General features: G+C 41.6%; 1 protein-coding gene across 1 annotated transcript in view; it reads left to right on the plus strand.

The window, feature by feature from the left end:
• TRPC7 (transient receptor potential cation channel, subfamily C, member 7) overlaps positions 1-19,727 on the plus strand; it is a 57,898-nt gene extending 38,171 nt beyond the window's left edge. The window contains exons 5-11 of the mRNA XM_009995324.1: positions 2,329-2,562; positions 4,389-4,653; positions 11,355-11,550; positions 13,801-14,022; positions 14,569-14,649; positions 18,799-18,874; positions 19,585-19,727. Of these exons, the coding sequence (XP_009993626.1) occupies positions 2,329-2,562; positions 4,389-4,653; positions 11,355-11,550; positions 13,801-14,022; positions 14,569-14,649; positions 18,799-18,874; positions 19,585-19,727 (1,217 nt within the window). The remainder of the gene's footprint in view (positions 1-2,328; positions 2,563-4,388; positions 4,654-11,354; positions 11,551-13,800; positions 14,023-14,568; positions 14,650-18,798; positions 18,875-19,584) is intronic.
• Positions 19,728-20,068: the final 341 nt, after the last annotated feature.

Raw genomic sequence — 20,068 nt, forward strand, 5'->3', positions numbered from 1 at the left:
TTTCCCTACTGAAACCAGAAATGCCCATCAAGGTGACCTTTCTGGTTATCTGCTGTGGGAGAACAGGAATGAGGGACCCACAGAAGCTGGGAAAGAGAAGCTACTCATATCCCACCTCTCTGTGCATCAAACTCAGGGAAATGGTCTCTCCCAGAGCCATCGGGGGCCTCAGAAACATTATCCTGAAAGGCAGTGACATCCTGGCAAATCTCTTCTGCCTAGTTTCCTTCCCTTATTTCTCTTCTTACAGACCATCTGACATCCCATCCCCTGAATTTTAGCTGCCTTTTCTCAATATTTTTACTTAAGGAGAAGCTTCTAATTGCTCTCTCACAATGGATATACAATTATCCAGCAGCACTGACCAAATAATTACTGCACCTTTTCTACTTATCCTGAATAGACATTATTCCATATGTATGGATAAAAAAATGATTGCCACAAAGTTGGTTAAAATTATGTCAATTACAGACTAATGGTGTGATACTTTCACAGAGTGATTCTAATTTTAGTCAGTCTAGTCAGTTTTAGACATTCCTTGTTTCATTAATCTGTGACTAAGGTATATTAAGTGACCAAGATTAGAAATAAAGTTGGATGGGAGAGTTAATATTTAAACCAGAAAAGACATTTCTGGGTGTCAGTGAGTAAGTGCTCTGGTTGGCAGTGTAACCATGTGTGTGATATTTCCTGAAATGCTTTAGTGGCTTTTTACAACACACATGAGTAATGTGTAGGGCTAATGTCTGGTGCCTGTCACTTCTAGGATAGCTTTTTTTATCTAGAAATGTTTCTTTAATATTTCATCCTTGCTCCAAGGCAGTTCCTGAGAAACCAATTCTTCCACCTGCTCCCTTAGACTATTTATTATTAAATCTGACTCACGATGAATGTTGGGTTAAGATGAAGTTCCTGGTTTTACTCAGCCAAGCACCTTTGGAAATAAGGAGAAGAGCTGGAAGGCTCCTCTGTCCTCCCTCTGGCTCTGCTCAGCACTCTGCAGACCTCAGGCTCTCTCCCAAGAAAGATTTATAGAGGGCATAAACTTTCTGAGGGTCCAAGGACCTGCCTGGAGATTCCAGAGCTATGGAGGTCACAAGCAAGCAGTGCGTTGGATACCATGGTTATGAGTAGTTTAGCTTTCCCTTTTCTCCCAAATCCTTCTCCATGCACAAGGGCTGGCAGCAGCAGTTCCTCATCCCTCCAGCTAAATTCACACTGATTTGTTTCCTTCCCTGTAACTCAGCCTTCCACTGTGCCTCCTGGGATACCATGTGCCTCCAGGAGTCTCTGAAGTAGCCCAGTAAATGCATTTACATGCCACACCATGAGACATTCCAAAAAAAGAGGGTGGATAAGAGTTCACAAAAGGACAAGGTTGCAGGAAACCACATGGAAATTTGCAGGTGCTGCCCCTGCTTGATTTAACAGGAATTTTGCTGCTGCTATGGAAACAGGATTGGGGAGAGTGCAGGAAATATTAGCAGTGGGTTAAATATGCCAATACTTTATTCAGAAACAAAATTTTGACCCTGGAGTCCTGCTGTGATTGGTCACTTTGACCAGAGCTCTTGGCTCCAGTTTGCCCATTGGAATCACCTGTCCTCCCCAGCAGAGCATGGATGTCAAAATGTTTCAGTTTTCTGGGACTTGCATTTATGTTTCTCTCTAAGTCTGTTGTCAGAAATATTCTAAATTCAGGCTAATATTTCCAGCATAGCAGATCAGACTTCAGTGTATGGAAACTCATTATTATTTAATATATAAAACTCTATGAAAAACACTGCAAGGGCAGAGTTTCTGTTCTACCTTGCCTCTAATCTGTATTAATCTCATCCTGTGTTTACTCCTAGGTCAGATTTTCTCTCTCAAACATCTGTTTGCACAATCAAAAGAGACCCACCCACCATTTTAGGGTAGAAGAAGAACCTTAGCAAAGCAAGCAATGCCATCTTCAGTGGCACAGCTTAGCAAGGAGATTTTGGAGACAAGAGAGGAAATCTACATCTTTTCCAAACACATCAGCAGTAGGATTTTCAAAAGCCTGCAGTATTTATGACCTGCCCTTTCTCTGACATCACCAGAAATCTGCTTTACCATTGACTCAGTGAAATTCTGAAATTTCTACCTCCTGTGCACAAAAGCACATAAAAGCTTAAAAGTTTTAGTAATTTTTTAAGAAAAATGACACAAACTATTCTCAAGAGATGCAGTTTAATTGAAGAGTTACTTGCTTTATTTGGCCATGTTAGCCATGAAAGGGGTCTGTCTGAACATCAAAAGCGCCTTCTGTGTTTGCCAGTTAAATGTGCTCTGGTCTTTCCACAGGCATGATATGGTCAGAGTGCAAGGAGATTTGGGAAGAGGGTCCACGGGAATACGTGGTGCATCTCTGGAACCTGCTGGACTTTGGAATGCTGTCCATCTTCGTGGCATCATTCACTGCCAGGTTCATGGCTTTTCTCAAAGCCACTGAAGCACAACAGTATGTCGACCAGTACGTTCAAGACGATGACCTCAATAATGTCACCCTTCCTCCTGAGGTTGCTTATTTTACTTATGGTAAGATGCTTTTTGCTATTTAATGTTTCCTGATCTTTTTAGGCTAATGGGTGGCAGTGCTGAAAGCAGCTTTTTATGTGTGATATTGATGTGGGGTTTTTTTCCTAATTGAACTATGTTATTCCTGTCAGATCTACCCATTCCAGCCATCTTCCTAAACAGGAGGAAAGGAGTTGAGATCTGAGCCTCATTCATTCTCTGGTCTTGTGCTAAGGCTGCATTCAGGTCCAGCACAGCCTGACAAAATAGCCTGAGCAACAAATAACCAGGACCTGGGAGTGAGCAATATATAACTTCAATTACAGGTTAATTAACCTGCTTGGTTTTCCAAATATGAAAGGAGAGAGATGTGTGAACAAACATAGGATCTGGAGCTGCATTTCTAACTGTTGGTGCACTCTACATCCCTGCTACAGCCAGCATTTGTCTATATGAAATGCAAACACAAATTACTCCCATAAGGTGCTGCTCCTTTATTCTGGAGACCCTGTGTCATCTGTAAATGCTAACATTTGGAGATGTAAGCAGTGGTGTAGCCTTGACAACATCATTTTTGATGGCTGAAATGGTTTTTCTATTCAAAAATCAATTGAGCTTTGCCCCAAAGCGTGGGGCTTGGATTCATTTCATGCCTCTGCAAGATTTAGATGGAACCCTGAGCCAAATCCATGTGGATTTTTGCTCACAGAGGGGCTCCAGGAGCTAGAGAACTGGGCACAAAAGAACACCATTTGCTCCCCAAGGTTGTAAGGTGGGTACTCTAGTGATGTGCATGTGCTGGAGAGGAAGGCCTGGGGCAGGAAACTTCATCTCAAATGATAGAGAACAGATCATCACAACCAAATCTTGCAAATTCCTCCATCTGTTGCTTTCTGTTGGTTCAGATTACTGCAATTAATGCTTAAGTTTGCTGTTGTGTCCTTAATGATGTCACATGTTTTAGCTCTGAGTCACAAACTTTTCCTCAAGATGCTCAGTTGATGTAAGGATGCTTACAAGATAGATATATAGATATAAATATATATATTTACATTTTTAATAGATTAACAAATTCTGTGTATCTGGCATCAATAGGAAGAGTTTCCAGTAAAAATATTAGACTGACTAGACTGCAAGAACTGGTTTTAATTTAAAGATAACATAAAAATTACAAAGTCAGTGGTTTTATCTGCTTTATCCAAGGAAATTCTAACTTTCTCATCTAATGATAAAAGTTGAGATCCCAGTCTCCCTAATGTTTCCTTTCCAAATATTGATGCTAAACTCCACGGTGTTGTGAGTTTGGTTCTCCATCTCAAGAGCTTCAGCTGGAAAGGGCACAGCACAGTCAATGTTCAGCTAAGAAATGGGAAATTTATTTATTTATTTTTTAAATCCATGCTTTTTTATTTGCTGTGTGACTTAGGTAAATTGCAGTAACTTGCTCATTTCTCATCTTTACTAAGTGAAAAAGACACTTCTTCTCACCCGTATGAGTACAGCACACTGAGGACTTTAGTGGCCAGAACAGGTTGCCCAGGAAAGTTGTGGATTCCCCCTCCCTGGAAATGCTCAAGGACAGGTTGGACAGGACTTTGAGCAACCTGGTCTAGTGGGAGGTGTCCCTGCCCATACAGGAGAATTTGAACTAGATTGTCCCTCCTAACCCAAACCATTCTATGATTCCATTATTTTATGACTGGTTGTTCCAAACCTTTTTATTTTATTTTTTCCCTTTAACTTCAGGCCAAAACCCAAGATCCAGTCATGGAAAGGGGTCATTTATCATCATAACTTCCACCTACCACTTTCCATTACTAATACCTAATGTACGTGTATTGTTTTAGCCAGGAACAAGTGGCTCCCCTCGGATCCCCAGATCATTTCAGAAGGACTGTATGCAATAGCTGTGGTACTCAGCTTCTCCCGCATTGCTTACATTCTTCCAGCCAACGAAAGCTTCGGCCCCCTGCAGATCAGTCTGGGGAGGACTGTGAAGGATATCTTCAAGTTCATGGTCATCTTCATCATGGTGTTCCTGGCCTTCATGATTGGAATGTTCAACCTTTACTCTTACTACCTTGGTGCAAAGTACAACCCCGCCTTTACGACGTGAGTACCTATGGAAGAGCAGCTGCTCTTGCAGGGCTCAATCCATGCTGTTCCATTGCTGCTCCAAGGTAGTTTCTACCCCAGCTATGTGGGGAAGTCACATTCAGGCTTTTCCAGAGAAACTTGTGCTACAGCCTCCAACCATGGCTACCAGTACAAGGCCTGAGTGCAGGGAGATATTGAATTCAGAAACAATTATTTCTGGAAATCAAAATAACAGACGAGGAAAATGTTTTCTGAGATCCTCAGTTTAATGGGTAAGAGAAGCAGTGGAGATGATGTTAGACTGTTGTTCTTAAAACTGCAATCTGAAATGAATGTTAAATAAGGGAGGATTTTGTTGATGTGAGGTCAGGATTAGGACGGCGGCGATTATCAGGTGCACATCTGCAGAGACAGCTGCTATCTAATGATAAAAGTTGAGATCCCAGTCTCCCTAATGTTTCCTTTCCAAATATTGATGCTAAACTCCACGGTGTTGTGAGTTTGGTTCTCCATCTCAAGAGCTTCAGCTGGAAAGGGCACAGCACAGTCAATGTTCAGCTAAGAAATGGGAAATTTATTTATTTATTTTTTAAATCCATGCTTTTTTATTTGCTGTGTGACTTAGGTAAATTGCAGTAACTTGCTCATTTCTCATCTTTACTAAGTGAAAAAGACACTTCTTCTCACCCGTATGAGTACAGCACACTGAGGACTTTAGTGGCCAGAACAGGTTGCCCAGGAAAGTTGTGGATTCCCCCTCCCTGGAAATGCTCAAGGACAGGTTGGACAGGACTTTGAGCAACCTGGTCTAGTGGGAGGTGTCCCTGCCCATACAGGAGAATTTGAACTAGATTGTCCCTCCTAACCCAAACCATTCTATGATTCCATTATTTTATGACTGGTTGTTCCAAACCTTTTTATTTTATTTTTTCCCTTTAACTTCAGGCCAAAACCCAAGATCCAGTCATGGAAAGGGGTCATTTATCATCATAACTTCCACCTACCACTTTCCATTACTAATACCTAATGTACGTGTATTGTTTTAGCCAGGAACAAGTGGCTCCCCTCGGATCCCCAGATCATTTCAGAAGGACTGTATGCAATAGCTGTGGTACTCAGCTTCTCCCGCATTGCTTACATTCTTCCAGCCAACGAAAGCTTCGGCCCCCTGCAGATCTCTCTGGGGAGGACTGTGAAGGATATCTTCAAGTTCATGGTCATCTTCATCATGGTGTTCCTGGCCTTCATGATTGGAATGTTCAACCTTTACTCTTACTACCTTGGTGCAAAGTACAACCCCGCCTTTACGACGTGAGTACCTATGGAAGAGCAGCTGCTCTTGCAGGGCTCAATCCATGCTGTTCCATTGCTGCTCCAAGGTAGTTTCTACCCCAGCTATGTGGGGAAGTCACATTCAGGCTTTTCCAGAGAAACTTGTGCTACAGCCTCCAACCATGGCTACCAGTACAAGGCCTGAGTGCAGGGAGATATTGAATTCAGAAACAATTATTTCTGGAAATCAAAATAACAGACGAGGAAAATGTTTTCTGAGATCCTCAGTTTAATGGGTAAGAGAAGCAGTGGAGATGATGTTAGACTGTTGTTCTTAAAACTGCAATCTGAAATGAATGTTAAATAAGGGAGGATTTTGTTGATGTGAGGTCAGGATTAGGACGGCGGCGATTATCAGGTGCACATCTGCAGAGACAGCTGCTAGTCAGGATGCTCCCCTGTGGGGAACAGCTGAGGCCCAGAAGGAGCTTTTAGAGCAGGGGAAAGCCCAGTGCCCTCCTGCATCTTAGGGACATAACCCATGCAGCCCCAGGAAAGCCTCTTTCTTTGCACTGCCACGTGACACCAGCATCATCACACCATGGCAGTCAACTTCATGTCTCACAAAACTTGCGTGAGTTGCCTTAGGCACCTGGTGGGGACCTTCTTTCCCACACATCTGTGAAGAAACAAGAAAGCTTGGCATGATGTTCTCCCCTTGCTGTGATGGGACTTCCAGGCAGCTATGGCACCCTTGCAGCGCTTGAGCCCACGGTGTTTCCCAGAGGCAGAGCAGACTGCAGCTGGCATTTGATGTGTCATTTCTCTAACATGTCACGTGCCAAACTGCGGGCTTAGCTTGTAGCTCCTCTAGGAGAAATGACCTTTTCAGTATCTTTGTTGTCCTCACAGTGGCTGTTTCCTTCCAAATGCCCAGGAGCCAGTTCTATCATACCACTTTCTTGTGCAACACGGACCTTCTAACTTAATGTTTGCTTTCTCTAATTGAGCCAAATCTGCCTTCTGGACTTCTCCTGTAACCTCAGGATACGTTTTAATGGAAGGATTTATGAGGCTAGATGCAATTACATTTATCTGTTTTTCTTAGTAATGTAGAAGAAAATTGAGTGTCTGGGATGCAACTTGCTTCTTATTTGAAGAGGAGGTGCCCTTGAAGCACAGGAGTTAATGAGAAGTTGAGTCGATATCTTCCCTGATTTCCTGGTGGCACAGAAACCTTCAGTTCTGGTATCCCCCAGGCAAATATCAGGAGCACTGACAGATTCCAGTCTCTGATGCAATGACTCCCTCATTAGCACTCATTACCTAAGTGGATCTTCCAGCAGTTACTATCTTTTGATGGGAATAATGAGCAAACATTGACTAAAATGATAACTGCTCACTGGAGTAATGATTGTTTAAATGCCCGAGGGATGTTTGGATTAGGGAGTCTTGTCAAGAGGCATCTTCCTCCTTAACTTCAGCCTGGTGACTACTAATCCTGTGGGGATTTCTTGTTTACTTGAAGCAAATTTTCCATGGGCATAAATTTTCCTTTTAAGAATTTGAAAGAGATTTAAAACAGACTTTCTTCTGGTTATTTAAACACACAGGGGTGTCAAATGGTGATGAGTGGAAATAAGTCTTTTTATCACATGAAACAAAGAGAACAGATTAACATCCTGAAAATCCTCCTCTTTATATCCAGAAATGTGACTATTCCACTGTGGGATCTAGTTCTTGGAGGTCACTTGGCTTGTCATGACAGGAACAGACCCATTGGATTTATGTGTTAATTGGCTGTGGTTGGTTCCAAAGGGTGTTGAATTGGCAGCTCCCTGGATAGCCCCAGTGAGAAACCTTGGACAAGCAGCTACTCTCTGAAGTAACTTGGAATTGCACATTTAAGAAAACTAGAGTTTCCCAGGACAGTATGTAGGCAGAAAGAGGAGTGTACATTTGTCCAGATATGACCCAGAGGGAACTGCTTGCTTAGTTCTAATGATGATGATCAGTGAATGTTTGGTGGAACTCAGCTTTCACCTTCCCTTGCTACTGCACTTTTGAAATCACACGCTTTCTGTAGCTTTTGTTGCCATCTACAGAGCAAACACGTAACACCCTCAGGGCCTTTGAACTGAGTTATCATCCAAAGTTTCTGTCACTTCTTCTATTTTAATGTTCTGGGTGCAGAGGGAATAAAATCCTGTGGACTTCACTGCCCACAGTTAAATACAGAGATTATTTAACTATCCACTCTACACGTCCAAACTTTTTGAAAGTTCTTCAACACTGAGAAGCAGACCATTTCCACCACAGCTGCTACCAACCCCAGCTATGTTTATCTGTTTATTATGTGCTGTGTACAGAACACAGCTCTGCAAACAGCCTGTAATTAAGAACATGCTATGCAAACAAACTCAAAATGGAGGCAGGACTGATTGCCTTCATCCCACTTCCTGCATCACAAATCAGGCTCAAGGCTCCAACCAGGTTTTCTGTCTCCCTCTCCCCAAAGGGAAATGTGACTCACTGCTCAGTGCCAATGTTGCTTCAAGACTTTTTTGCTTCTCGTTTTGCTTTGTCAAAATATCACTTCTTAATTTTTTTAAAAATTATATTGACTGCATTGCTATTTTGCAGTGCTACATCTCAGCCAGTCAATTAAAGGAAATAACTCCCTTGAAAGGATGTCTTAAGATTTCTTAAAGAGGCAGATACAAGGCTGACATGAAATCATAGCCTTTCTGTGATCTTTGTAGATGAACAGCCCAGTGCAGATTACAAAAGCAAGGAACATCTGCAACTAGATGATTGCCAATGGCCTATTTTCTTCCTTGGTCTAAAAATCTTTGTTTAACAAGACTATGTGTATTGAAACACACACCAAAAAATATCTCTGCTCTCTCTGCACTGCAACAGTTGGCTCTACCACAGCAGAGTACAGCAGGTACTCATCTCCACACAGACCATCAGTCAATCTGCCACAGCCAGATCCTCCTGCTGCCAGGAGCTGTCATTCTGGGCAGGACTCCTGCCTTTCCTCCATTCTTTCTTTCATCTGCCTTTGAGGAGGATAAAACACCTGCTGACCTTGCAGGAAGGGGGTAAATTGCTTAGCTGGCAATGATGAGATGGCATCAGCACCCTGGAATGTTTGAGAACTTGGCTCCAAATGTCCTCACTTTGTGTTTTAGTGAGACAGTCTGGAAATAAAGAAAAGAAAAGAAAAAAATAAAATAAAAATAAAAATAAAAGAAACACCTGATGTTCCCTGTGACCTGTGCCAAATCTCGTGCAGTTTGGCAGTAATGGAAAAGGGAGAAAGAGCCATCCAGGCTGGTAGGGACAGACTAGCACAAGGTCTCCTTAGAAAGGCTTCCTCTACAAGAGGGAGGCGTGTCCCTGCCTGGGGCAATAGCTGAGCACCATTTCAGGGTTCTACAGGTCAGGTCCACCTCTCACACCACCTTCCCAGTCCCACCACCATGGACACCGGTCCCTTACCTGACACGGGGAGAAAGAACTATGGGCATTTGTGGTGGATCCTGGTGCCCTGGCCCTCACCTGCCTCCCCTGCAGTGCTCAGGGTAGGCAGGGCCACTCAACAGCACCTTCATTAACTTTTCAAGGTGCCTCTGGCACCGCTCCAGAGCAAAGGTTAATGCTTGAGCTGTGGAAAAGGAGCAGAGTTGACACGTTGCATTAAAATCTACCTGCAGGGTGGAAAACCAAGGGATACTTTCTAAATTAAAAAAGGAAGGTTAATAGCAGGGTGCAGCTGGGATCAAGGCTGAGGGTCATGGTTTCATTAGTTTGATAAGAGGTTTAGGTGGCAGGTTTCAAAGCCAGAATTTTTTGGTGTTATATGTGATCTTTAACTGGAAAGAACAACATTTACTAGAATAAGCACTGATCAGGTTACTACCATGAAAGTGCAGAGTATGTGGCACATTGATGCCAGCTGCCCGTCACTACAGATGAGGGCAGGAGGCAGGAGCAGAGTGTTATGGGAAGGAAAACATCCAGCAAGTGGAAAAGTGGTGGCACTTGTTGGTATCACAGTCATAGCACATCCCACAAGGCAATGCAGTTGTGGTGGCTGAGAATGTTACCTAACTATTTACTACAGCCCTACTACTATTTGTAAAGGGAATATGGAATACCATAAATTGTGATGGGAGATAAACACCAGTGTGCTGTGGCAGAAAGGAATTGCTTAATGGTCTGCACTAGCCTTTTGAATGGTTGAAATTAATTTATTTTGCTTCTAGGCATGGTGTAATTGATACTGGAGTTGATGTAAAGCTGGTTTTTCCCATAGGATATGTGGTCGTTTGTGTTTATAATCTGTTTTTCTGAATAGATTTAGCAGGCTAAGGCCACCACCCTAGTAAAAAACTTTTATCAAAGTAATTTGTCAATGACATTGCTTTCTTAGAAGGCATTTTCTTTCTGGCAGGCATGAAGACAGTTGGGGCAGTTTACTGTTAGCATGCTAAGGATTGTTCAGTGAAGGCAAAATTGCTCCTAAATTAAAAATTAAGCAAACAGTTTTCAGAATCTATCAGCACCTTTCTTCCTCCTTTCTTTTCAGCCATGACTTCTCCCCTTCTGTTTGTTGAGGCTTTGACTCCTCTGACCCAGACCTTCCTTCTGCCCTGCCAGTCCAGCCACATCCTTTCCAACCCCACATCCCTGTGTCATTGGCTTATTCCCTTCTTTTCTTTCCTATCTTTCAACCATTTTATTTTTCTCTGATTTCTTTCTCCTTTCAAGCAAGGGTAATAATCACATGAAAATACTTCTCTGTAATGTCTTCTACCACTCCTTAATTCCAAATTTTGGCTGCACATGCTTGGGTGCATCAAATTTTTTTGCAGTCCTAAAGTAGGATAGGAAGAAAATCCAACTATGGTCTGGCTATATTTGTAGTCTGTGCTCTTTATATTAATGTCACAAATCAGAACCTTCCAGTCACTTCTCCTGGGTAAAAAGGAATATTTATCTTCTGCCTTGAAAACTGCACATAAGAAGGTCAAATTAAGTCCCTTCTTCCCTTTCCCAGATAATTTCTGCCTGTCTTCCCTGAATGAGAAAAGAGTGAGTAGAAGTAAGAACCCCTACCCAAGAAGTTTCAAACTGCAATTTGCCCAGGAAGAAGTTCTTAATAGGGACATAAAATCCAAGCAGCAAATAATCCACCTGAGAAGAACAGATGGAGCAAATAAGGGGACACTAACTTTAAAATATTTATCCAAAATTGTATTACTTTATCAATAATCAGGAAATATGATTTGGGACATCCCTGGGTGATGGACAATGACTTGCTATGACTGAGCCAGGGCATCATCTTTATATTAGTAGATTGCTACTTTTATTACTAACAGTCCTGTCTGACTTGGTGTCATCTTTACAAAGTGATGATTTGTTTTATTTTTTAGGGTAGAAGAAAGTTTTAAAACCTTATTCTGGTCAATATTTGGCTTATCTGAAGTGATATCTGTGGTGCTGAAGTATGATCATAAATTCATTGAGAATATTGGATATGTACTCTATGGAGTATATAATGTGACTATGGTGGTGGTGCTGCTTAATATGCTAATAGCCATGATCAACAACTCCTATCAGGAAATTGAGGTAAGATAAAAAATTAGATTGCAAACTCAATGTCTTTAATTATCACTGATAATGAAAATGTTTAAAAAAAGGAAGCTGTAACTTATTCCATGAGCGATGCAAGAGTGCTGTTGGAAAGTAGGTCTTACACTGTGTACAAGTTAAGGCTGTGTCTGTCGTCAGATTATGATTTAATTCATCACTAGCAATGGATGATTTCTAGAACAACTTCAGTTTCCTTGTTTTTATTGCCTGTCTGGGAGTAAACCTGATTTCATTTTCATGCATTTCATGAGACCGGTTTGTGATATTTTTTGCTTCCTCTGTTGTTTAGGATAATTTATCCATGTGTGTTGCCTCAGCTGCATTGTTTGCTTATGAAAGAGTGATATTTCACCTGGCTTTTTGCCCAGTTCTCTACTGTTTAAACAGTCAAGCCCATATATCTCTGTCTGGAGTTACATGGCTTTATTTAAAAATTCCATATTTTCCAAATACCAGGCATAAAACATCGAGACAGATCTTTTTTTGAAGAGTGTTTAGGTCTGCAAAACATAACTGCATAGGCAAAAAGCAACTTTTAAAGAATGTGAACACAGGCCTTAAGGAATATGAACAGGTTTCTGCAGAAAGCCATCTGCAGGATTGACCCAGCCTTGCTCAGTAGGATGGCTGTTAGGAAACTAGATTTAGTAAATGCTTTGGACATAAACAATTCCCTGCTGTTGCAAATAAAGCAGGGAAAAGAAATATTTGGATAATGTTAATGCTGAGTCACCTCTTGCTTCTGATTTGTTAAATGTCAAGCTTTTGCAGTTGTCTTTCTCTTAATTATTTGTTCTAATCTCCCTGCAGAACCTGACATTGCAAAAGGCCAGAGCTCAAAATACTTTCTCACTGTAATGTCTGATTTGTCCGTGTCGTGCAAATAGAGCTCTATGTTCTGCATCCTGGAGCTGAGTTGAAATGTCAGAGAGAACTCATGGTCTTTGCCCCAGAAGCTTTCCTCCATGCAGAGTCATTTCCCTAAAGGTTTCAAATCACTCAAGATCAATCATTTTCTACTGAAACAAGATTTACTTCTGGGGGTCTCAGCCTCTCACTGCATTTTCTAATTTATTGTAGTAATTAGAGATGCGCTTGACAGTTTCTAAAAATATCTGAGTAGGTGACCAATATTAACTTCCTAGTCTAAACACTGTGATGACCATTTTCCTGGAAAAACACTCTATCATCCTTGTTGATTGTGTAGAAGTTCTCAAAACTTTGGTAAAGTTACTACTTGTACCTACCAGCAAGCAAAGCAATAGCTGCACCTGTGACAGAGTTAATCTCTGTTGTTTGATGCTGGGTTTTGACAGGGTATAGGACGTAGCTACAGGGTAATCAGAGGTGATTAATTTCATCAGAACACAGATGTACCTGAGTTTAGGGTGTTGGCAGACCCACACTGATACTGGCCTCCAGAAAAACCACAATGAAAACAGCTGTAGAGCAGCTGTATCTCATCCTTCCTTTTGCCTGATAAATGGTCATGACAGGTGGCCCTGACCACCCTCCTATGGAAATGCCAAGGAGATCCATAAAATATGTGCTCACCTTGCCCTTGTTGCTTGGAAGTGTCCTACCTGGACAGCTCAAGGAGATGCACAGACACTGAGTGATGGGCTTTTCCTTCATCTTCAACAGTGGCAGGAGGTGAATAGTGAGAGAATTAAGGCATGTTGATCTAGAGGTAGGTGATGGTGAATGCAGGCAGGATCAGCTAATGATAGAAGAAATCAGTGACCTAGCCTCTTTTCTGGGGGATGACTGGCCAATGCAGTGGGAAGAGTTCCCTAGCAGTTAGATAGCATTGCAGTTAATCAGAGACAATCTTTGTTGTTTTGCACTTAAAAGTTTCTTTTGCTTTCCATGACTTCCTATATGTTCTGACATATTCATTAATCAGATTAGTACAAGCACTAGATTGTTGCTGAGAGACAACCCTTTTGAAATCCAAGGAAATATGAAACAATCTAGTATTTGGAGGAATTTTACACTCTCTTTATCCATTGCTTTGCTCATATTTTCAGATTAATCTTTTCAGATTACCACAGAGAAGCCTACAAAGACACACAGTGTGCGGGGGTCTTGGTTTGACAAGCAGAATCTGATTCTAGTTAAACCCTGCCTGTATGTTTGTCCTTGTCATTGCTAATTCCTTCCTATTTACTGATTATGCATTTGGGGGGTTTTCTCTTTTTTTGGTTTTGTTTTTCTCTTCCTCAGGAAGATGCAGATGTGGAGTGGAAGTTTGCACGTGCCAAGCTCTGGCTCTCCTACTTTGATGAAGGAAGGACTTTACCTGCTCCCTTTAATCTAGTGCCAAGCCCTAAATCATTTTATTATCTCATACTGAGAATAAAAATGTGCCTCATAAAACTCTGCAAATCTAAGGCCAAAACCTGTGAAAATGATCTTGAGATGGGGATGCTGAATTCCAAACAACGGGTATGTTTTATCTTCACTTTCACTTTCCCAACTGCTGCTACACAGCAGCACAATTTCCTCAGCACTAGTAGGAGCCTGCATGACAAAGCAGGAGAGATGCAGGAATATGTCTGGCACCCAGACCCTTCCCAAGACACAATTATCTTTGCTCTCCCATGGGAAATGCTAGATAAATTAGAGAAAGTGATACTGTCTGTGGGAATTACCTGCAACTCTGTGCAGAGCAGCCCCAGGATGAAGCATTCCTAGTACATACCTTTATAGTGTATTTTGTGTTTTTTTAACACCATCTTGCCTAAAACTTTATGGCAATACCATTTTTATTCTAGACAATTTAGAATTTAATTATTCCCAGTCATTTGTGGGTTTTGACCCTTTTCTGCCTTTCAGAAGTTTACCTTTTAGGCCTTAATATCCTGGATTTTATTCTACTCCTACAATGAACAATTTCCTACTGTTTTCAACAAAGCTCTGTTTAGTTTGGGGCTGTCTGGGCATGAGAAGCTGTCGTTGTTTTAATTGTATCATGATGTTTTCTAATTTCAGAAAGTTCGTTTTCACACTAACACTCGAAATACAGAATTTTTTTCTGGGAAGAATGCATATAACAAGCCCACGAGATACCAGGTAATCACAGCATGAAAGCAGGAGCCAGGGAGGAGATGTGTCAGGGAACAGCTCTTCCCTGCAAGGGTTGTGTTTTGTTCCTTCCAGTCGATGCCATCCTGTGATGTGCCAGGCTGGGGCTGGGGCACTTGAGAGGCAAATGCTGCCTGTCAGCCATGGAAGCACACATGGTGTCAGTGTTTGTCATGCTAATTAATTCCACTCAAGGGCGTTGAGTTAAATACAAGAAATATTCAAGCCTTTATTCTCCAGTCTTGCCTTGACAGCATTTCATTTGTCATGACACCCATCATCTCCCCAGCCTTTCCATCAACATCTGCATGTGCTTTCTCTGGCAGTGACTGGTCCTTCCCAGCTTAACCTGCAATGTGGTATGGTTCAAAAATCCCTGGGGCAGCCCAGCCAACCCAGCAACTAACTCAACTGTCTGTCTCAGCAGGTGTATAATTTCTTGTGCAAATGGGTAGTAACGTACGTGAAGTAACGTCAGGTAAAAAGGAATCAGAAAGGGTGTGATATGGCTGAAGGAACAGACATCAGAGAGAGCTGAACAAACTAATAGTTAACTTGGATAAAATGTGAAATGACAATTCTGGAAGTGATTTGGCTTATGTTGGTACAGCATCCAGCACAGTGGGCTCCTAGGCTGTACAGCAGAACAGTCATCAATTTCTTCTTGTTTTAAATGTTATTCAGACTTTTGTGCCAGGGTAGTAGGAGTGTCTAAAAAAATCTAGTGACAAATGGGATGTTTTCACACTGGCATCTGGAGTTAGTTGTGCTGATACCATCAAAGGCAGAGATTATTGTGTCCCACTCAAAAATGGCATTTCAGAGTTTCTGGCATTTTCCTCTCCACTCAGACCTACAGGTAAGAGGAAGATGCCTCAACCTCCACTGGACTCATTCTCCCCCTGTAGCTATTATTTCTAATGAGGCTGCCTAATTGTGGTAAATTAGACCCCTAGTTCCAAGGTTGAAAAAGCCAAAGGCAGCTGGGAAAAAATAGATAGAGAAGGGTAACTGCCTGTTATTTTGATTCAATAATGTTCCTAATAGGTTTGTCTTCAAATGGTCTTAGAAAGTTTCAGTTGCTGCAGGAAGAAATTGCCTGAATAATGTAAGGACAGTGCAATAGTCTTGATTAGCTCAATATAAAGATCAAACAGTTTGATAATCTAGGCAGCAAGCTTCCTTCTACAGCTGGGAAAGCCTTTGAAGCAGTTGCTTCTTGCTGGATTGTTTTCTTTAGTGGTATTTATTGAGTGATGTATCTGCAGTCTGTGTACTTGGACTACACACAGGCAGTGCTCTCGAGGGATAGCAAGAATATACAGAATCTAAAGGTGCAATAATTTGAAAAGTAGGGAGAACAAGTCAACACACAGCTGCCATAATCTGGGAATAAACTAGTCCAGGCAAAACAAACCCTTTATCAAACCTCTTGAGCTGAGACTTTAAGAAGCAACATTGCTGAAATGCTGTGCTGAGCTCACAAGTTTTTCCCACTGTCAGCACTGCAGTCTGTCATGCTAAACATAACAGCTTCAGCTACAGAACTCAGGAAAAGATTTGTCAGGAGAAAAATAGAAGGAATAGATTGCACCTTTAAAGGATCAGAGGTATATTTATCTGCTGTTTGGAGAGACAAAAATAGCTAAGAGGTAGGAAATGAGCAAGTTCTTTTGCTTGCTTCATTGTCAAGCTCTTCTACTGCCTGACTGATAATATTTGTATCTGAGATCACCAGGTTTGAGATGTGGTGCCCCAGTGAGTAGCTGTCCCCTCTGATCACTGCTGACTTGGGTCTGATTTTGAGAAGGGAACCTTCATAGGTTCAAACCATTTCCTCCCATTTCTGCAGCCCATAGTTGAACCAGAAACTCAGCCCCAAATCTCATGAGTCCAATTTCAGCACCTTGGCCACAAATCTGTTGTTTTCTTCTCATTTCCCTCTGTACTAGAAGGTATAGAAGGTGCTCAGACAGCTGATGTGTAATGCTAAGCTTGAAGCCTGTGCCAATAAATACATAGTCAAGATTTAATTCAGTGCAAACATCTAATTTACAAATGCCTGACCCATTCCTAAAACCTATTCTCTTAAGACCATTTTAAGACCAACACTCAGCAGAGTGTTGCATAATAGAAGAGATCTCTAAGACCTGAAAAATTTCAATTAACTTTTAGAGAATGACAGAACAGTACTTCATAGAAATCAGACACATTTTAATTGGTCCATGTTTTGCATTCATTACCAAAAGGCTGGCTGTAAGCTTTGTTCAGCATTTCCTTGAGTAATCAGGATTATTTTGCCAAGAGGGTATTTCACTCATTACAGGTACAAGGAACAGTACTGGGCAGAAGGGGAGAAGCAAGGCTTGGAAGCCTCAATACAATATTGAGGCAAAAATTATTTACTTTCCTAGAGCTACTGGCAGAAATATCTAGTAAATGGCTAAGTAGACTCTTGTTAAAAAGTGAACACATTTTTAATATCTAGTTTCTATAGGTAAATCTGACTACAACATATATTTGACAGTTTAGGCAGCCTTAAACTTGTGAGTTCTACCACACATACTGGTTAATATAGGACAGCATTTCAGTCGTGTCTACCAAAAGTACAAACTGTGTGGAAACTGGAGTAGATAGCTGTTCTGGTATCATATATTTCCAGGCAATAAGAGCATTTGCTGGGTGCTGATTCCCTGGTTTAGTCTAAATTTCCTCTGTCATCTGTCTTGAAAAAAAAAAAAAAAATTCTTTTTGGATCCAGGATTTCCCTGCTTTCCCCAAACATTACTTCATTTATGTTTTCTCAGGTGACAACCCTACCTCCCTCTGGACTCGACTACCTTGGCCACCTTCAACACACCGTACGTGCGCTGGGGCTCATCTCTCTTGCCTTAATGACTCCTGCTTAGCCAGATGCCTCCTTGATACAAGGACAGTCTTAGACATCCCATATTCCATGACTGCATGACATAGACAAAGGACTGGATCCTTCTTTGATATTCACATGCCTTTTGCTCTGCTATACTCTGTATTTGGCTATTAAGAAACAAGAGCAGGTGTACTGATTTATTCATTCATATTTTACACCCTTCGCAGCACTTCTCAGTGATATTCAAGGCAGAGACATTAAGCCCATGCTGGGAAAGACTTTTTCCATAGCAGTGGCCATCTGGGCAGTGAAAGACATTAGTGTGTCTGTTCTTGGATGCTCACTGAGCTCTCCTCCATTTGCAGAGAGTGCACCTAAATCACTGTCTCTGATAGAGTGATCATTTTTATGTTTATCCCAGCTGAGAGCTTTTTTTTCCAATGATGGGTGTCTTTTCTGCAGTGAAGAACAGCCACACTGCAGCCTTCAGGTGGAATCCAGTCTGTAGATCAAGATTGCCAGTTATTTTCCTTCTAGATAAATGTAACTTATGCATTTTTGGACCAATATCACATTGCAAGCTCATATCTATAGCCATCTTCTACTATTTCCATATTCACTGTTCCTTACTAACAATCACCTCCTATTTGATAAGTCTACATGGCTCTACTTTTTCCCTCTGCATGTTCCTTAAAATCTTCCAATTCCCAAGAAACTTCTCTCACTTAAACCAAGTCCTCCACCTCTTTCCTCTGTCCTTCACTGAATTTATTTTCTCTCCTAAACTCCAATCGCAAGACAGAGTCTTTCTGGTCAGCTTAGGTCAGATGTTTAGTTCATCAGCAAGATTGAGTTTGATAAAATCAGTAATTAATCACTTCTTCCTGTCAAGTTGTTTTTTTTTAATTGATACATTGAACAGCAGCATTCTAAAGGGAGGCTTTGGATCCCCTTAGCTTGCTCTTGGGTCATCTGTGTTGTCTTCCTGTCTGTGGGATAATACTCTGCACTCATGTGCATCCCACTGATTACCCCAGAGTGCCTGGAATGTGGGCTCATGGCATGGCTGTAAATCAACTGTTGCACTTCCAAGTTCATAATATAAGGTGTAAAATAAATGGGAAATCAATAAGAAATCCTCTTTGCATCCCCTGAAGCCAGGTTTTATCTGCAGTGAAATCAGGTGTTTGAATTGCTCATCAGGAGACTAGAATGAGGGCAATGTGGGCAAGCTGATGTCAGGATAAGTGTTTCTGTTCTCTTTGCAGAAAATAATGAAACGTCTGATCAAGAGGTACGTGCTGAAGGCTCAGGTTGACCGAGAAAATGATGAGGTTAATGAAGGCAAGTGGATTTTTTTAATTGACACAGAGCAGAGCACGTGAGGTTATTGCTGTTGATAGGACTAGCAAGGGGGATGAGCTCAGACAACGTCCTCTGGAGAGACAGTGTGTTTGTGCTGCATTAAGGCAGGGACTTTGAACCACCTTTATGCCTTTGAAATTTTGGGTCCTTAATTTTAAAGGAACACATATCTCATGGGATCTGTCTTTACATAATCCTGCTCTGCCCTACAGTTCTACTTCTCCTTGCATTATGACACCCATGACATTACCAACACCTACCCTTGTCTTGGGGTCTAAGTAAAGCAGTTCCTGACTGTGCTGCCCGTGTCTGCCCCAAGGACTTTTTTGAACTGGGTGTGGATTTGTGTGGTCATGGTGTCATGCAGGGTTTATGTGCAGATGGAAAAGAAACTCCTTCAAACACTTCTTCACTGCTGCCCCCCTGCAAATGCCCTGTGTATGGAGAGATCAATATGTGGAGAGACCTTGAGATAAATGAACCTTCCATACATAGTTCTATAGCTGTCAGTACCACTGCTGTAGGTTACTGCTTATAAGTCAAATATTAAGTGCATAATTGACTTCATATTGAGCCATGCACACATTCGTGACCAAGGACACTGGAATTAATGCTTTCTCAGGTCTTAAAAGCATAGAGATTAATTGCTTGGTTCAATATTGCTAACAAGAGTATTTTCTTCCTTTTAGGAGAGCTTAAAGAGATCAAGCAAGATATTTCTAGTCTCCGCTATGAACTCCTAGAGGAAAAGTCCCAAGCTACTGGGGAGCTGGCAAGGCTGATCCAGCAGCTGAGTGACAAGTTTGGGAAGAACTTAAATAAGGACATTTGATGGTGAACACAGAGAAGGGCAACTGGTTTTCTAAACATTATTCAGTCCCAACCAGCATCTTAAGAGGGCAAAACCATGCAAAAGATGGGTCCTGCACCCTCAGCTTTTGCTGACTAACGAGTACTGGTAGGAGCACTTTGCATTACTCCTGTGCTTGGGGAGTTACCAGTTACATCTTTTATGATACAAAAGTGACTTACTGGTAAAAATATAAGCCCTTCGACATCAGAAAAAGATGCACCAGGGGAAGGGCACCTCTAGTTTAAGGCAAAAAAAGCCAGATCTTCACTTATCTGGGCCTACTGAAGACAATGCAACTGTGCTCATTTGTGCCAACTGAG

Source organism: Chaetura pelagica, unplaced genomic scaffold (genome assembly GCF_000747805.2).
Source record: "Chaetura pelagica isolate M959 unplaced genomic scaffold, ChaPel_1.0 scaffold420, whole genome shotgun sequence".
Lineage (NCBI taxonomy): Eukaryota > Metazoa > Chordata > Aves > Apodiformes > Apodidae > Chaetura > Chaetura pelagica.